The sequence below is a fragment of the Bufo bufo genome, chromosome 3 (genome assembly GCF_905171765.1).
Source record: "Bufo bufo chromosome 3, aBufBuf1.1, whole genome shotgun sequence".
NCBI classification, from domain to species: domain Eukaryota; kingdom Metazoa; phylum Chordata; class Amphibia; order Anura; family Bufonidae; genus Bufo; species Bufo bufo.
Window position 1 is genome coordinate 136,282,557 of NC_053391.1, and position 15,232 is coordinate 136,297,788.

The window sequence follows — 15,232 nt, forward strand, 5'->3', positions numbered from 1 at the left end:
ATACCATTGTATTGTGTTTATCAGAAGTACTTTAATAAAAAGACAATTATAAAAAATGAAAGTAAATGAAAAAAAGAAAAAGGATTCTTTTTTTCCTTTCAGACTTCTTACACCGACAAAGGGGAAAAGGTAATATAATTTAATTTTAAATAATTATTCGGACATTAAACACTGTTAGTAGACATCGTCTTTTATATATCGGTTGGTATATTACCACACTCACTGCTAACGTGTTTATCAAATTGCTACCCTGGAGAAATGTAAGTGTACATAGTGGTAGGTCAAGAAGGGTAACATAATTTCACTCTCTTAAAGAGTTGAAACAAATCTACCTGGTGTAAATGTAACCTTACAGCAACAATTATAACTGTTAGGACTATTAGTTTCACTAGTTAGTTTTCTATACTCGCCGCTCAAAAAAGTCGGAAAAGGAAAGTACACAAAAGCAGCCATGCATTCAACATGCTAATGTTTTCTGTTTCAAATAGCTTATCCTATTTGTAATATTAATTTTGATAATTTTTTTTTAAGCATGAACGAGGTCGCTTTCTAAGCTTCCATCATCTTACCTTTTGGGTTGGAAATGCAAAACAGGTAGGTTTTATAACACACCAGCTCTACATCAGTTATGCAGCAATTAGATATTCTTTTCTAAAGCATCCAATTTGCACATTATGGACATCTCCTTGCAGGCTGCATCATTCTATTGCGATAAGATGGGATTTGAACCTTTTGCCTACAAAGGACTGGAGACTGGCAGTCGAGAGGTGGCATCTCATGTTGTCAAGCAGAACAAGGTAAGTAGTCCAAGACTAATAAAAGAAACAATATTGTTATCAATTTATTTTTACTTTTTGGTAAGAATTGCTATTGTGTGTTCACATGAAGTGTTTTTATTTTGCTTTAAAAGGTTGTTCCACAAATATTGATTATTCAAAATATAGTTTTTCAATACGAATCATTTAACCCTTTCCTGACCCTGCAATGTTCTGTTTTGTTCTCCCCCCTCCCCCATTTTTTTTTATCTACTTGAGGATGCTCACCAACTTATCTGGAGCCTGGCCCACTGATCACCTCTCAGTTAACTACGTACTTCAATAGAAAAAATAAAGAAATATGGCTGGCTCTCAGCAGTTTATTAGTGTCTTTTATTAAATTAGTTCATATATGTATACAAAAGGCATTTAATAATTCACTATATGTATAACAAATAGCCCTATTCTAATCACCAAATAATACAAATTCATATAATTATAAAAACCTTATATTTAAAACACATGTGTTTTAAATATGAGGTTTTTATAATTATATGAATTTGTATTATTTGGTGATTAGAATAGGGCTATTTGTTATACATATAGTGAATTATTAAATGCCTTTTGTATACATATATGAACTGATTTAATAAAAGACGCTAATGAACTGCTGAGAGCCAGCCATATTTCTTTATTTTCATTTTTTACTCTGTATTTCTGGAGCCATACCTTTTTTTATTTTTACATTCACATAGCCGTATAAGGGCTTGTTTTTTGTGGGCCAAGTTTCACTTTCTATTAGCACTATTTAGAGAGGACCTGTCACAAGATATTTTCTCTAAAACTAATACCTTCATCTGTAGTTTGCCTCCATCAGATGTCATCTAACTTTTGTTTTATATTGGCCCTTCCATTGCCCCGCTATGCCCCCACTCAAAGGCACAGGGAGGAGGAGACCTCAGCTCTCGCTATTCTTCTCCTTGTCTGTGACGCTGTCCAATCGCTTCAGACCACTTCACATCCTGGGAGAATGAGCTTTTCTCACAAAACTTGGTAAATTTCATGAGATCAGGCTGAGCAAGCCAGCCCAGTGAGTATTATGTTGACTTATATAGCCTGTTCTCATGAGATTTACAAAATCTTGTGAGAACATCTCACCTTCTCCCTGGCTGTGGAGCGGTCCGCAGCAACTGGACAGTGTCACAAGCAGGGAGAAGAATACAATTAAAGAGATAGGATGTGAAGTGTGGGTTTTTCACCGATGCATTGCCTATTAAAAACAAGGCACCCAAAGCCTGGATACTGTGAAATCTATTCCTTTTGAGAGAGACTGGTTAAATGAAACCATGCCTTGCCTAGTAGATGAACGGTGAGACAGTAATATATTGAATGTCTTGTGGACATTTTGGTCCATTTTAAAGGGGTTGTCTGGGTTCAGAGCTGAACCCGGACATACCTCCATTTTCACCCAGGCAGCCCCCCTGGCTTAGGCATCGGAGCAGTTCATGCTCCGATGCTCTCCTTTGCCCTGTGCTAAATCGCACTGGGCAAAAGCATTTTCAGGGCTCTCCATGGGGCTGCCAGGAATATTCCTCAACGCTTCTGGGAAAATGTTCTATGAACACATGAGACAAAAGTGGAACTTTTTAGTACAGATGCACAATGCTATGTTTGAAAGAAAAAGAACATTACACACCTACACCACAACCTCATCCCAACTGTGAACCATGGTCAGGGCCTGGACTCCTTGCAATCATTGCGGGAACAATGAATTCTAAAGTGTATCAAATCATTTTACAACACAATGTAAGAGCAGCATGACCTCAAGCTGAACAGCCATTAGATAATGCAACAAGACAATGACCCAAAGTATTGTACAGAAGTAAATTAACTAATGAATGACTGCAAAAAAATAAAGATTTGTGTTTTAGAATGGCCAAGTCATAGTCAATCCCTTAGTTATGGTCAGCATAGACTTCTATTATAATGGAATGCCTCTTATAGGCTTCTATGGTGCATGCCGTCATAGAATTCCGTTATGGTCCGTGGTAGTGGAATCTATAACAGGATTCTTAGATAACCCGGACCTGTACATCGAACTTAAAAACACAAGTTCGCTCAACACTAGTCATTTACAAACAAACTGCCATGTGAAAGTCACATATATTTGTGGAAACTGCATTTTGCAACAAAAAAATTAGACTTTTTGCCTTTCTCCACTGCTCTTGCCACTTTTTTTGTGTGGGGCTTAGAGGTGACCACCATGGCTCCACACATTTACAATAATTTACACCAGAAAACTAGGTTATAAATCTAGGTTTCAAATTGCGGCATACAGATGTCTCAGATACAACAAATTTATTAAAAGGCATGCGCCTCTAAATAAATTGGCCTCATCTTACTCCAGCAGCTTTTTTTTTTTACTTAGACAGGCATGTAAAACACCAGTCTTTAGTAAATGAGCCCCAATGCGATCCATATTTCATATTCATATTTAACAACATATTCTAACAGACAATCAAGACCATTACTATTTTTAAAAGAGCAGGGGGCCCAGTTGCCTGCAAGGTTGCATAGATGGTATATTTGCTCTTGTTGGAAGATTAGTCAATGCTCATTATTATGTTCTTATCCATTTTATGTTTTTAATGTGTTTTTTTTACAGATATTTTTCATATTTCAATCTCCACTGAATCCAGGAAATCAAGGTAAGCCTATTCATATATGATCTGATGACTTTATTTGTCTGACATGTGTACATTAGATAAGGAGAAGTTCAATAGTATATCTTATGAAGAAATAATACTCTCAGGGGCATAGACGCAGATCTAATGGTGCCCATAGCAAAACTTAGTATCCAAAATTTATATCCAAAGGGAGCTTTAATTTTTAATAAACACTAATTTAAAAAAATATTTTAGCTCAAAATGAGTACAATGCAATGATAATAAAAAAAAATGCCCCTAAAGGTGGACTTAGCCTTTAAACATGTAATTTATACTGCACAGTGAACGCTGTTAAATCAAAAGCTGAAAATCCAAACTAAAAACTCCTGACAGTAACAATTCAAACAGGAGATCACAAGAAACATCCAAGAAGAACATCCAAGCAACTGTATTCTGCAGGCCTTTGTTCATGGCTCCACAATAAAAAAGAGCAAATAGGAAACCAATTATATAGCTTGCAACATTCTCCAGAGATGTGTGACTGAAACAGGTATCAACGTGAGGAAACCTTCAAAAGCAAACACACTGACGACAATAGTATAATGATCAAAACTGCTAAACAGTGATGAAAATTAGCACTAACAGCCAGAAATTATAATCTGAAAATCAAACAAGGTTCAAAATGCAGAAAAATAAAGAAACCAACTCCAACACACCTACTTGGACCAACAGTTATGAAGAAAAGGACGATATGGCAGGTAAAACCTTTATACAAAAGACTACCACCAAGTGACTGAAATACTACTACAGAATCAAAAGCGAAAGGCAAATTAGCTCATCTTAACCCCTTAAGGACCAGGCTCATTTTCACCTTAAAGGGGTATTCCCATCTTCAGTTTTCATACTTACCTTCGTCCAGAGCAACGTTCACTTCCTGGATTCGGCGGTGCTTGATTGACGTCTTCTCCTGGCCAGGCCGCGCTTGCGCAGAAGACTGAACTTTTTCTCCCGGATGTCCTGAACGCGCACGCCGCAGCGCATGCGCCATGGTGACTTATTCCTGAACTGTATAGTACAGAGCCGGCGTGCGCGTTCGCGGCTCTGTACTATACTGGCCAGTAAGAAGTCATCATGGCGCATTCAGGACATTGCGCGGCCCCGGCCGGGAGAGAATCTTTAGTCTTCTGCGCAAGCGCGGCCCGGCGGATTCGACAGGATAGGTGGCCGTAACCAGGGGAGACATAGAAACATAGAATGTGTCGGCAGATAAGAACCATTTGGCCCATCTAGTCTGCCCAATATACTGAATACTATGAATAGCCCTTGGCCCTATCTTATATGAAGGATGGCCTTATGCCTATCCCATGCATGCTTAAACTCCTTCACTGTATTTGCAGCTACCACTTCTGCAGGAAGGCTATTCCATGCATCCACTACTCTCTCAGTAAAGTAATACTTCCTGATATTACTTTTAAACCTTTGCCCCTCTAATTTAAAACTATGTCCTCTTGTAGCAGTTTTTCTTCTTTTAAATATTCTCTCCTCTTTTACCTTGTTCATTCCCTTTATGTATTTAAAAGTTTCTATCATATCCCCTTTGTCTCGTCTTGTTCCAAGCTATACATGTTAAGGTCCTTTAACCTTTCCTGGTAAGTTTTATCCTGCAATCCATGTACTAGTTTAGTAGCTCTTCTCTGAACTCTCTCCAAAGTATCAATATCCTTCTGGAGATATGGTCTACTCTCCAGTACTGCGCACAATACTTCAAATGAGGTCTCACTAGTGCTCTGTAGAGCGGCATGAGCACCTCCCTCTTTCTACTGGTAATTCCTCTCCCTATACACCCAAGCATTCTGCTAGCATTTCCTGCTGCTCTATGACATTGTCTGCCTACCTTTAAGTCTTCTGAAATAATGACCCCTAAATCCCTTTCCTCAGATACTGAGGTTAGGACTGTATCACTGATTTTATATTCTGCTTTTGGGTTTTTACGCCCCAGGTGCATTATCTTGAACTTATCAACATTAAATTTTAGTTGCCAGATTTTTGACCATTCCTCTAGTGTTCCTAAATCCTTTTCCATTTGGTGTATCCCTCCAGGAACATCAACCCTGTTACAATTTTTTGTGTCATCAGCAAAAAGACACACCTGATAATCGAGGCCTTCTGCAATTCCGCTGATAAAGATATTAAACAATATGGGTCCCAGAGCAGATCCCTGAGTCACAATCGGTGAGTACAATGACCGTACGTTTCGGCCACAATGGCCTTCTTCAGCGGTCAAAATCTGGGAGCGATTGTGGTGGAGAACGCAGTGATCCAGCGTTCTCCACCACAATCGCTCCCAGATTTTGACCGCTGAAGAAGGCCATTGTGGCCGAAACGTACGGTCATTGTACTTACCGATTGTGACTACCATTGTGATATGAGGATTGTAACTGGATCATGATGATGTAAAATGATACCATTAAAACTTGATTAATTGCAAATCTGAGAAGCTGTGTGCCGCAATTCTCTACTATTGACTCCTGTTGCCAGTGATTGGTTAAATAAATCTGTTAATGGCTTTGCTAGTTCGCCGCTGAGCTCTTTTTTTTTTTTTTCTTCATTTAGGTTTTATTGAAATTTTTCGGTACAACCAAAATAGAGACAGGTGCAAATTCAAACAATGTTAACAGTTCAAATATGATGTCTACAGAACTGTAGTGGGTGTACACACCCGTCATCACGCAGTGCAAATCATGGAAGAATATTAATTAGGCATATCTAAACGGACATGTAAATTATAATAGCATATAGACAGATGAGACTTTGGACAAGGGAACAGGGAGAAGGAAAGGAAGGGGGGAGGGTACACTTTCTGCTGAAGCGGTTAGACCTGCGGTTAGAAATGTGGCTGAAGAGCGAAAGGCTTCCCAGGGGCCCCATATCTTCACATATCGTGCGGAGTCTGCGGGCGTAATACTAATGAGGTCTTCCAGCCTCTGATACAGAGCAATTTCATCAAACCACTCCTCAGGCGAGGGGGGAGAGGGGGATTTCCAATGCCTGGGAATCACCGCCTTTGCTGCCTGAACCATGTATTTTAGGAGGGATTTCTTATATGCCGGGACATTCAGGACACTGTCGAACAGTAAGAGGGCTTCTGGAGAATTTTGGATGGGGACTCCTGTGACTTCTTTGCTTATTCTATAAACGAAGTTCCAGAAGGGTCGTAAGCCACTACAGTTCCACCACACATGGATCATCGTGCCTTCCTCTTTAAGACATCTCCAACAACGGTCCGATACTGTCGGGAACCATTTGTGGAGTAGCGCTGGTACTCTGTACCATCTGGATATAATTTTGTAGCTCGTTTCCTGAGCTTTGGCCGAAATCGTTGATTTGTGTGATAGAAGGAAGCATCTGTTCCACTGGGCTGGGGTATATTGATTCCCCAGATCCCGCTCCCAGGCCTGACAATATGGAGGAAGGCACGAGGATCGCTGGTGTATCAGCAGCTTGTATACAGAGGATATGGGGTGTGGGATCGCTGAGGAGGAGACACACATCCGCTCAAACTCAGTGAGTTTCCTGGCCAGAGTGTGGGTTCTGCTTAGGGAGGTATAAAAGTGTTGGAGCTGCAGATATTCAAAGGAATTACGAGTTAGTGGAGCCGAATCTGGGACAAGGGTTTCAGTGCGGGACCAGAGAGAACCTGGCAGAACCTGATCGGTCGGGTTCTTGTGCCTTGAAGAAAGTGTCTAGATGAGTGCCCTGGAGGGAATCTAGGATGATCAGTGATTGGCACCAGGGGGCCTTTAGGGTCAATCAGTGAGGTTGAGCAACCAATGGATGCTAAAGTTGCGAGGGTATGATGGGCAGAGAAGGACAATTGCGACGACGTTTGGCGTGGAGAGCCCACTAACCATGGGAGGGTTGATACCGAGCACAGTGAGGTGTCCTTTGTAATTTGCACCCATGACTTGAAAGTATCAGTACGCGTCAAGTCCAACAGTCGGGCATAGGCTGCAGAGTGGTAATATAGTCGACAATCTGGGAGACCCACCCCTCCTGTTTCCTTGGTGCGAGTCATTATCTCCCATTTTATCCGCGGTCAGCCAGGGGCCCATACAAACTGCGTGAAGCATCTACGGAGTTGGGACCAAAATGTGGACAGGATGCGGAGGGGGATAGTCTGTAAAAGGTACAGTAGTTTTGGCAAGAGGGTCATCTTTAATATACTAATCCTACCAAACCAAGAGAAGTCTCGTTTACGCCATCCATCTAGGTCTTTTTGGAACTGTAGGAGAAGGGGCACAAAGTTCAATTTATGAAGTTGCGAGAGATCTGCTGTCACTTTAATCCCCAAATATGTTATGCCTCTAGGTGGCCAAGCAAAGGGAAAAGAAGCCTTAAGAACGGGGGTCAGGTCGCTTGGCAAAGTGACGTCTAGGGCCTCTGACTTGGACATGTTAATTTTGAAATTGGACCAAGCACCAAATTGAGATATCTCCCGAAGTAAGGATGGTAGAGAGATACGTGGGTTGGTTATGTAGAGAAGGAGATCGCCAGCAAATGCCGCGCATTTATACTCTTGTGATCCGATCGTTATTCCCGTTATGTCTGGATTGGCACGTATGGAGGCCAGCAGTTGTTCCATGACTAGAACGTATAGTAAGGGGGACAATGGGCAGCCTTGCCGTGTCCCATTATGGATTGGCGAGGGGAGGAAGAGGGCACCATTTACTTTGACTCTAGCGGTGGGATGTTGGTACAGTGTCAGGATCTTTGACAGGAATATCGGGCCCAGGCCTATATGTGAGAGAGCCTCATGGATGGCGCGCCAAGAAATCCGGTCGAAGGCCTTTTCTGCGTCTAGGGAAAGCACCATAAGGGGGACCTTTTTAGATTTGGCATAGTGGATGATGTCTAAGGTTTTAAGAGTGTTGTCCCGGGCCTCCCTTCCCGGCACAAACCCAACCTGATCAGTGCAAACCAGGGAAGGCAGATAAGTGTTCAATCTATTCGCCATTAATTTGGTGAAGATCTTGAGATCAACGTTTAAAAGGGAGATAGGACGATAGCTGGCACACAGGTGCGGGTCCTTTCCCGGTTTCGGGATAACCGTGATATGCGCCTTCGTGGTCTGCGCCGGAAAAGGGGAGCCCAGGAGACACCCCATTGAAGACCTGGAGCATAATAGGGGAGAGATTGGAAGAGAAGGCTTTGTAGAACCTAGCCGTAAACCCATCAGGGCCCGGGCTCTTGCCACCCGGGAGCGACTTAAGTACCGTATGAAGTACAGTGTCTGTGAATGGAGCCTCCATAGTGGCAGAGTCAAGCGCGGAAAGCTTGGGAAGTAGGAGAGGTAGGCCGGGAGACTTACCCACTACTTGAGGGGATGTTTGGGGCAGGTTGTAGAGCTTCGAGTAGAAGGAGTGGAAAGTAGCCGCAATATCAGTGGTTGTGTGAACCATACGATCCAGCATACGGACACTTTTGTTCCCGTATTCGTAGAATTTACTCCTGCAAATTTGTACCATACGTTTATAGGATACATCTAGGAGGCGTTTAGCTTCCATATGTGCATTCTGGAGATCGTGAAGGGTTTGCAGGGTAAGTGCTCGTTTGTGGGCAAGTTCCAGGGAAGTGACTTTTTGTAGAGCAAGCTTAAGTGAGTGGGCTTTCTCCTTCTTGAGACGGGAGCCATGCTTAATGAGCACGCCTCGAAGAACACACTTCAAGGCCTTCCATTGGATCGGTATTGGGGTAGTATCCTCCTTGTGATCCGACAAGAAGTTTGTTATACTGCTAGCGAGGTCAGCAGTGCACCCCGCGTCAAGAAGGAGACTTTCGTTTAATTGCCATGTCCACTCCTGCCTAGAGAGGAAGGGCAAATTCAGGGAACAGTATATGGGAGCGTGGTCAGACCAAAGGATGTTTCCTATTTGTGTGGAGTCAAGCCAGGATAGGGCCGATTGCTGAATAAGGATATGGTCAATGCGACTATATGAGCCATGGGGGGCAGAGTAAAAGGTGTAATCCTTATCAGCTGGGTGCTGGATCCGCCAGGCGTCTCGCAATTGCAATTGGAGCAGTGCCCGTTTGACCTTTTTAATGGTGGAATATGTGAGGGAGGCATGTCCAGTCGAATTGTCAAGTGTAGGGTCAAGCGTCAGATTAAGGTCACCACATAAGATAACAGTCCCCCGGAGCAACGGTATGACGTTATTAATAAGGCTTACAATGAAGGGAGCTTGATTTTGATTGGGGGCATACACGTTAAGGAAGGTTAATTCTTGGCCTCCAATAAGTAATGCGAGGGCCAGATATCTCGCATCTGGGTCGGCAGTACATCCCAGCACTTGATGAGGTAAAGACTTGTGGATCGCTATGGCGATTCCTTTAGTCTTATTTACCACATTGTTTGCAAAGTGCCAGGTGGTGTAGTGTCGATGTCGTATGTTCGGGGCGCTACCCTCCTTAAAGTGCGTTTATTGGAAACAGACAACATGTACCTTTTGGCGATGGAAATGGTGAAGTACCTGGGCCCTTTTTTCGGGAGTGTTGAGACCCTTTGCGTTGAATGATGCGATCTTCAGTGACCCCATTGCTGTGGGGGGAGGGGGGGAAGGGAAAAAAAACACAAGGGAGGAACGGGGAAACGACCGACAAAAAACAAAGAGAAAAAACAATTAGAAGTAAATAAATAGGAGGAAAACCCTGAGAAGGTCCAAAGAGGCTGTCGCTTGGGGCAGACACCCCAAGGGAAAGTCTCTACTTATTTGGGGGAGACAGTGGCAGCCAGACAAGAGCTGACCCGCCACAACACCGGTGGATGCAAATAGAAACTTATAAGCACCAGCAGGTTTAGAACATAAAGACAGAGAAAGAGGATGGGCAAACAACTAAGAACCAATAAGCAACATTCAGCAAGTTAAAGCTTTAGTAGTCCCAGGCAGGTTAAGCAGGAAGCCCCTCAGGTGATAAGGCGAGGTGGGGATCTGTGACTTGAGTAGCCTGGTCCTTTCTGGCGTCGTCCTCTTGAGGTCGGAGCAGAAGATCTGGACGCTCTTTCAGCAGGCGATGGACCCTGTCGCCCCGTCGACTCAGAGGCAGGTGGGAGAAGAGATGGCCAGGGACCCAGATCAACCGGCGGCAAGTCCAGCTGCTGCAGAAAGTGGGGAAGATCTGTAGGGTGACGACTTGATCTTTGGGGCCCGCAAGTAGAGCAAAAGGAAAGCCCCAGCGATAAGAGATACTGCGCTCTTTGAGAAGGTGCAAGAGTGGGCGCAGAGCAGCGCGCTGGGCTAGGGTATAGCGGGATAAGTCCTGTAGCAAGATAAAGGGGACGCCGTCATAGGACAGAGACGACATCTGTCGGGCTTTGAACAGAATCTGATCCTTGATGGCATAAAAGTGGACTCTGCAGATGACGTCCCTTGGCTTTGAGGGGTCAGGATTAGGGGGCCTCAATGCCCTATGGGCTCTGTCAATTTCGATGTTGGAGCTTGGCGGACGTCCCAGGAGGTCATTGAAAATTTTCACAATGGTAGGTAGAAGTACCGCCTGTGTTATTGACTCAGGGAGGCCTCTGATCCGAATATTGTTGCGGCGACTCCTATTTTCGACGTCATCCAGATGATATTGGCGTGTAGTTGCGCATCATGGGATTGTAGTTTGTCTTTCAATACTTGCGCATCTGCAGACAGGGAATCATGTTCCTGTTGAACAGTGTACACCTTTGTATCAATCAAGGCCATCTCAGAGCGCACTTGTGTGAATTCTCTTTTACATTCTTGTAAAATGTTAGCTGCAAAGCTAGAGAGGTCTGCCTTGGTGGGAAGCGAGCACATCAGGTTGCGCAAGTCCGCCATGGTAGGTGGCCGAGAGTCCTCGTCGAACAGAGGAGCATGAGACACAGGTCTCTGGGGCAATGGTGGAGAGCCCCGTGAGGCTGACGCTGCAGGGGCGGCCAGGGTCTGTGTGCCTGGTGAAGCAGTGCCATCATGGCGTGGATGGGATCCGTCCCATGACGAGCCTGTGGACCAGTGCGGGGAATTCGCTAGGGACAGCTCAGGAGAGCGAGGTGAGGGAGGCTCCCGCAGCGTGCACGGGGAAGAGGCCACAGCCAGTGGTGAGCTTTGGGCCATTTTACTCACCATTCCGGGTTGCCCCTGGTGAGGAGTGTCTCCCTGTGGCAGGGAATGTCCCATATAGCTGGCTGGAGCGCCCAACCAGGGGGACCCAGTGGGAGATCCCACCCCTGGGCGCAATGAGGCTGCAGACGGACTGGGGGTTCCATGACCCCGGGCGACGGGCTGAGAGGCTGACTGAGGAGCCCTCTGTAGCGGGGGGGGAACTCCTCCTCACTGACCTGAATCGCCGGAATTCAAGGGGACAGCGTGGCGGCTGTCAGGCCTCCTCTCTGGGCCGAAGGTGAGGGTTCAGCGTGCGGTCCAGGGCCCTCTTCTTCCTGGGCATGAGGCACCTGGGTCTGGTCGGGACTGCTGCATAAAGACGGCACGAATGCGGACCGGGCTCTTCGTCGATCCGGTAAGTGCTGCCCAGATCCAGGCTCCGCTATTACCGCTGTGAGCGGAGTTACATCAGGGCCGGCGGCGCCATCTTGAAAGCGCTCGCGCGCTCGGTCATGTCAGGACCCGATGTTGCAGGCTGTCTAGCTAAAAGCCTGGGTATGTCCCCCTGTGAGGATGTCAGGGGGGCCACAGAGCGGGTCCTGGTCTTTTTAGGAACTTTGCCCATTGTTAAAGGGTCGCTGGCGGTGGATTATCTCCGGTGCTGTGGAGGAGCTCGCAGCATACACGTCCTCACTCCTGCATAGCTGGCCACGCCCCCCCGCCGCTGAGATCTTTTAATAGCTTTGGGTGTATCCCATCATGCCCCTGTGACTTATTTGTATTAATTTTAGACAGCTGACTTAGAACCTCTTCCTCTGTAAAGATACATGCATCAAAAGATTCATTAGTCTTCTTTCCTAACGGAGGTCCTTTTCCTTCATTTTCCTTTGTAAAAACTGAACAGAACTATTCATTGAGGCAGTCAGCTAGTTCTTTATCTTCTTCCATATACCTTCCTTCTTTTGTTTTTAATTTGGTAATTCCTTGTTTTAGTTTCCTTTTTTCATTTATGTATCTGAAGAATGTCTTATCGCCTTTTTTCACTGACTAAGCTAATTTCTCTTCTGCCTGTGCTTTAGAAGCTCTTATAACTTGTTTGGCCTCTCTCTGCCTAATCTTATAAATTTGCCTGTCATCCTCGTTTTTTTTATTTTTATAATTACTAAATGCTATCTTTTAGCTTTTAATGATTTTGGCCACTTCTGCTGAGTACCACAGTGGTCTCTTCCATTTTTTGCTTTTACTGACAAGCCTAATGCAATTTTCTGTTGCCTTCAATAGTGCCATTTTTAAGTAGTCCCATTTCTTCTGGACTCCATTGAAACTGTTCCAATCTGATAGGGACTCGTATACCACTAATCTAATTTTAGAAAAGTCAGTTTTTCTAAAATCTAAAACTTTTGTTTTTGTGTGGTGTGACTCAGTCTCTGTATAGTAAACCACACTGACTGGTGATCACTAGATCCCAAGCTTTCCCCTACAGTAATATCAGATACCAAATTCCCATTTGTGAATACTAAATCTAAAATGGCCTCCTTCCGGGTTGGCTCCTCAACTACTTGCTGTAGAGATAAACCCAGTAGGGAATTTAGAATATCTGTACTCCTGGCAGAACTAGCTATTTTGGTTTTCCAGTTTACATCAGGAAGATTAAAGTCTCCCATAATGATAACTTCCCCCTTCAATGTCATTTTAGCTATTTCCTCAACTAGTAGATCATCTAATTCTTTGACTTGGCTAGGTTGTCTATATATCACACCTACACGAGTTACCTTATGATTATCAAGCTGCAAGGTAACCCAAACTGACTCTAAATTGTTCTCGCTAACTTGTATCAAATTAGATTTCATGCTATCTTACATACAGGAACACCATATGGTTTTTAGAGGGCAGATTTCACTGGGATAATTTTAACTTGCCATGTCACATTTGAAGACCCGCTGACGCACCCCTAGAGTAGAAACTCCAAAAAATTGACCCCATTTTGGAAACTATGGGATAAGGTTGCAGTTCTGTTTGTACTATTTTAGAGTACATATGATTTTTGGTTGCTCTATATTACACTTTTTGTAAGACAAGGTAACAAAAAAATTGCTGTTTTGGCACAGTTTTTTATTTTTTGTTATTTACAACGTTCATCTGACAGGTTAGATCATGAGCTATTTTTATAGAGCAGGTTGTTACGGATGCGACAATACCAAATATGACAACTTTTTTTGTTTGTTTCAGTTTTATATAATAAAGCATTTTTGAAAAAAATTATTTTTTAGTGTCTCCATATTCTGAAAGCCATAGTTTTTTTTTATTTTTTGGGCGACTGTCTTATGTAGGGGGTCATTTTTTTCAGTATGAGATGACGGTTTGATTGGTACTATTTTAGGGTGCATATGACTTTTTGATCGCTTGGTATTACACTTTTTGTGATGTAAGGTGACAAAAAAATTGCTTTTTTGACATTGTTTTTTTGTAATTTTTTTTACAGTGTTCACCTGAGGGATTAAGTTGTGATATTTTTTTATGGTGTCTATCGGAAGGGGGTGGATCATGTGATATATTTATAGAGCTGGCGTTACGGACGCGGCAATATCTAATATGTGTGTTTTTATTGAAAACAATTTTTTTTTACTTTTTTTTTTTTTTTTTAACGTTATTTCTGTCCCACTCTGGGACTTCAACTTTTGGGGGTATGATCCCCTCTGCAATGCATTACAATACATATGCATTGTAATGCATTGCCTGTTAGTGTATGAGTCATACACTAACAGGTTGCCTAGGAGACCCAGCCTGAGGCTGGATCTCCTCGGCTCCCGTAGAAGGCAGGTCCCAATGCCGTGCAAGGCATTGGGCAGCCTCTGCACCGCATCGGACTGTCTTCTCACCCATCGGGTCCCCGCCACAGCAGCGCAGGGACTCGATGGGCTCCCTCGACCACAAACAACTTCTATGTCGCGGAAAGCAGCATAGAAGGTGTGACGAATAACACACCTCGTGCCCGCTTGACGTTGCCTACGTCGAGCTCATGAGACGCAGTATGGTCACGGGTTACCAAAAACGTGACGTTACGCCCTCCAGAGGAGCAGGTAAGGTCAGCTTGGTACAGTTTACACAGACACCTCCTGTCCACGCGGGTACAGAGAGGCAACAAGCTAAGAAAGCCCTTTCACTGCCGCAGTGAAGACAGCGCTGTCTCAGCCCGGGTATCTGCCACCAGCTTCTCGTTTGATATAAGCCCGGTAAGGGCACACTCGCCGTAAGGGCACACTAGATATAACACAATATACACAGAGAATATATACAGTGGTCTGAGTTTACAGATACAGGTTATATGGGTACAACAGGGTAAAGCAGAGCAAAAGTCAGTTACCGGGTAAGATGAAAGTTCCTTTCGGTTGTGGTGTGTTCTTTGCTGTAGTCACATGATGGGCAGTGATCTCCTGGGTCCCCCTAAACACATTACACGATGTGACCCTTCTTCAGAGAAAGACACGCCCGCTTGCTGGCACAAGCCTTTTAACCTGTAGCCGGCCCCTCCCCTCCCGGCCTTTAATTCCTTATGAAATGTAGGTGCCAACATGTCTGGGAGGTATCATTGATCTTGGGCAAGAGCTGAGACCCCCTGCTGGGTGCTTTCCTGCAGATTCGGTTGCCTCCAAACTGGCTGGTTGAGGTGTGACATTATCCACCTGGG

The 15,232-nt window shown here is 44.2% G+C and overlaps 1 protein-coding gene across 1 annotated transcript in view; it reads left to right on the forward strand.

The window, feature by feature from the left end:
• The window catches only part of LOC120994812 (4-hydroxyphenylpyruvate dioxygenase), a 150,452-nt gene that overhangs the window by 29,777 nt on the left and 105,443 nt on the right, over positions 1 to 15,232 (forward strand). The window contains exons 2-5 of the mRNA XM_040423639.1: positions 103 to 129; positions 532 to 594; positions 693 to 797; positions 3,421 to 3,463. Of these exons, the coding sequence (XP_040279573.1) occupies positions 103 to 129; positions 532 to 594; positions 693 to 797; positions 3,421 to 3,463 (238 nt within the window). The remainder of the gene's footprint in view (positions 1 to 102; positions 130 to 531; positions 595 to 692; positions 798 to 3,420; positions 3,464 to 15,232) is intronic.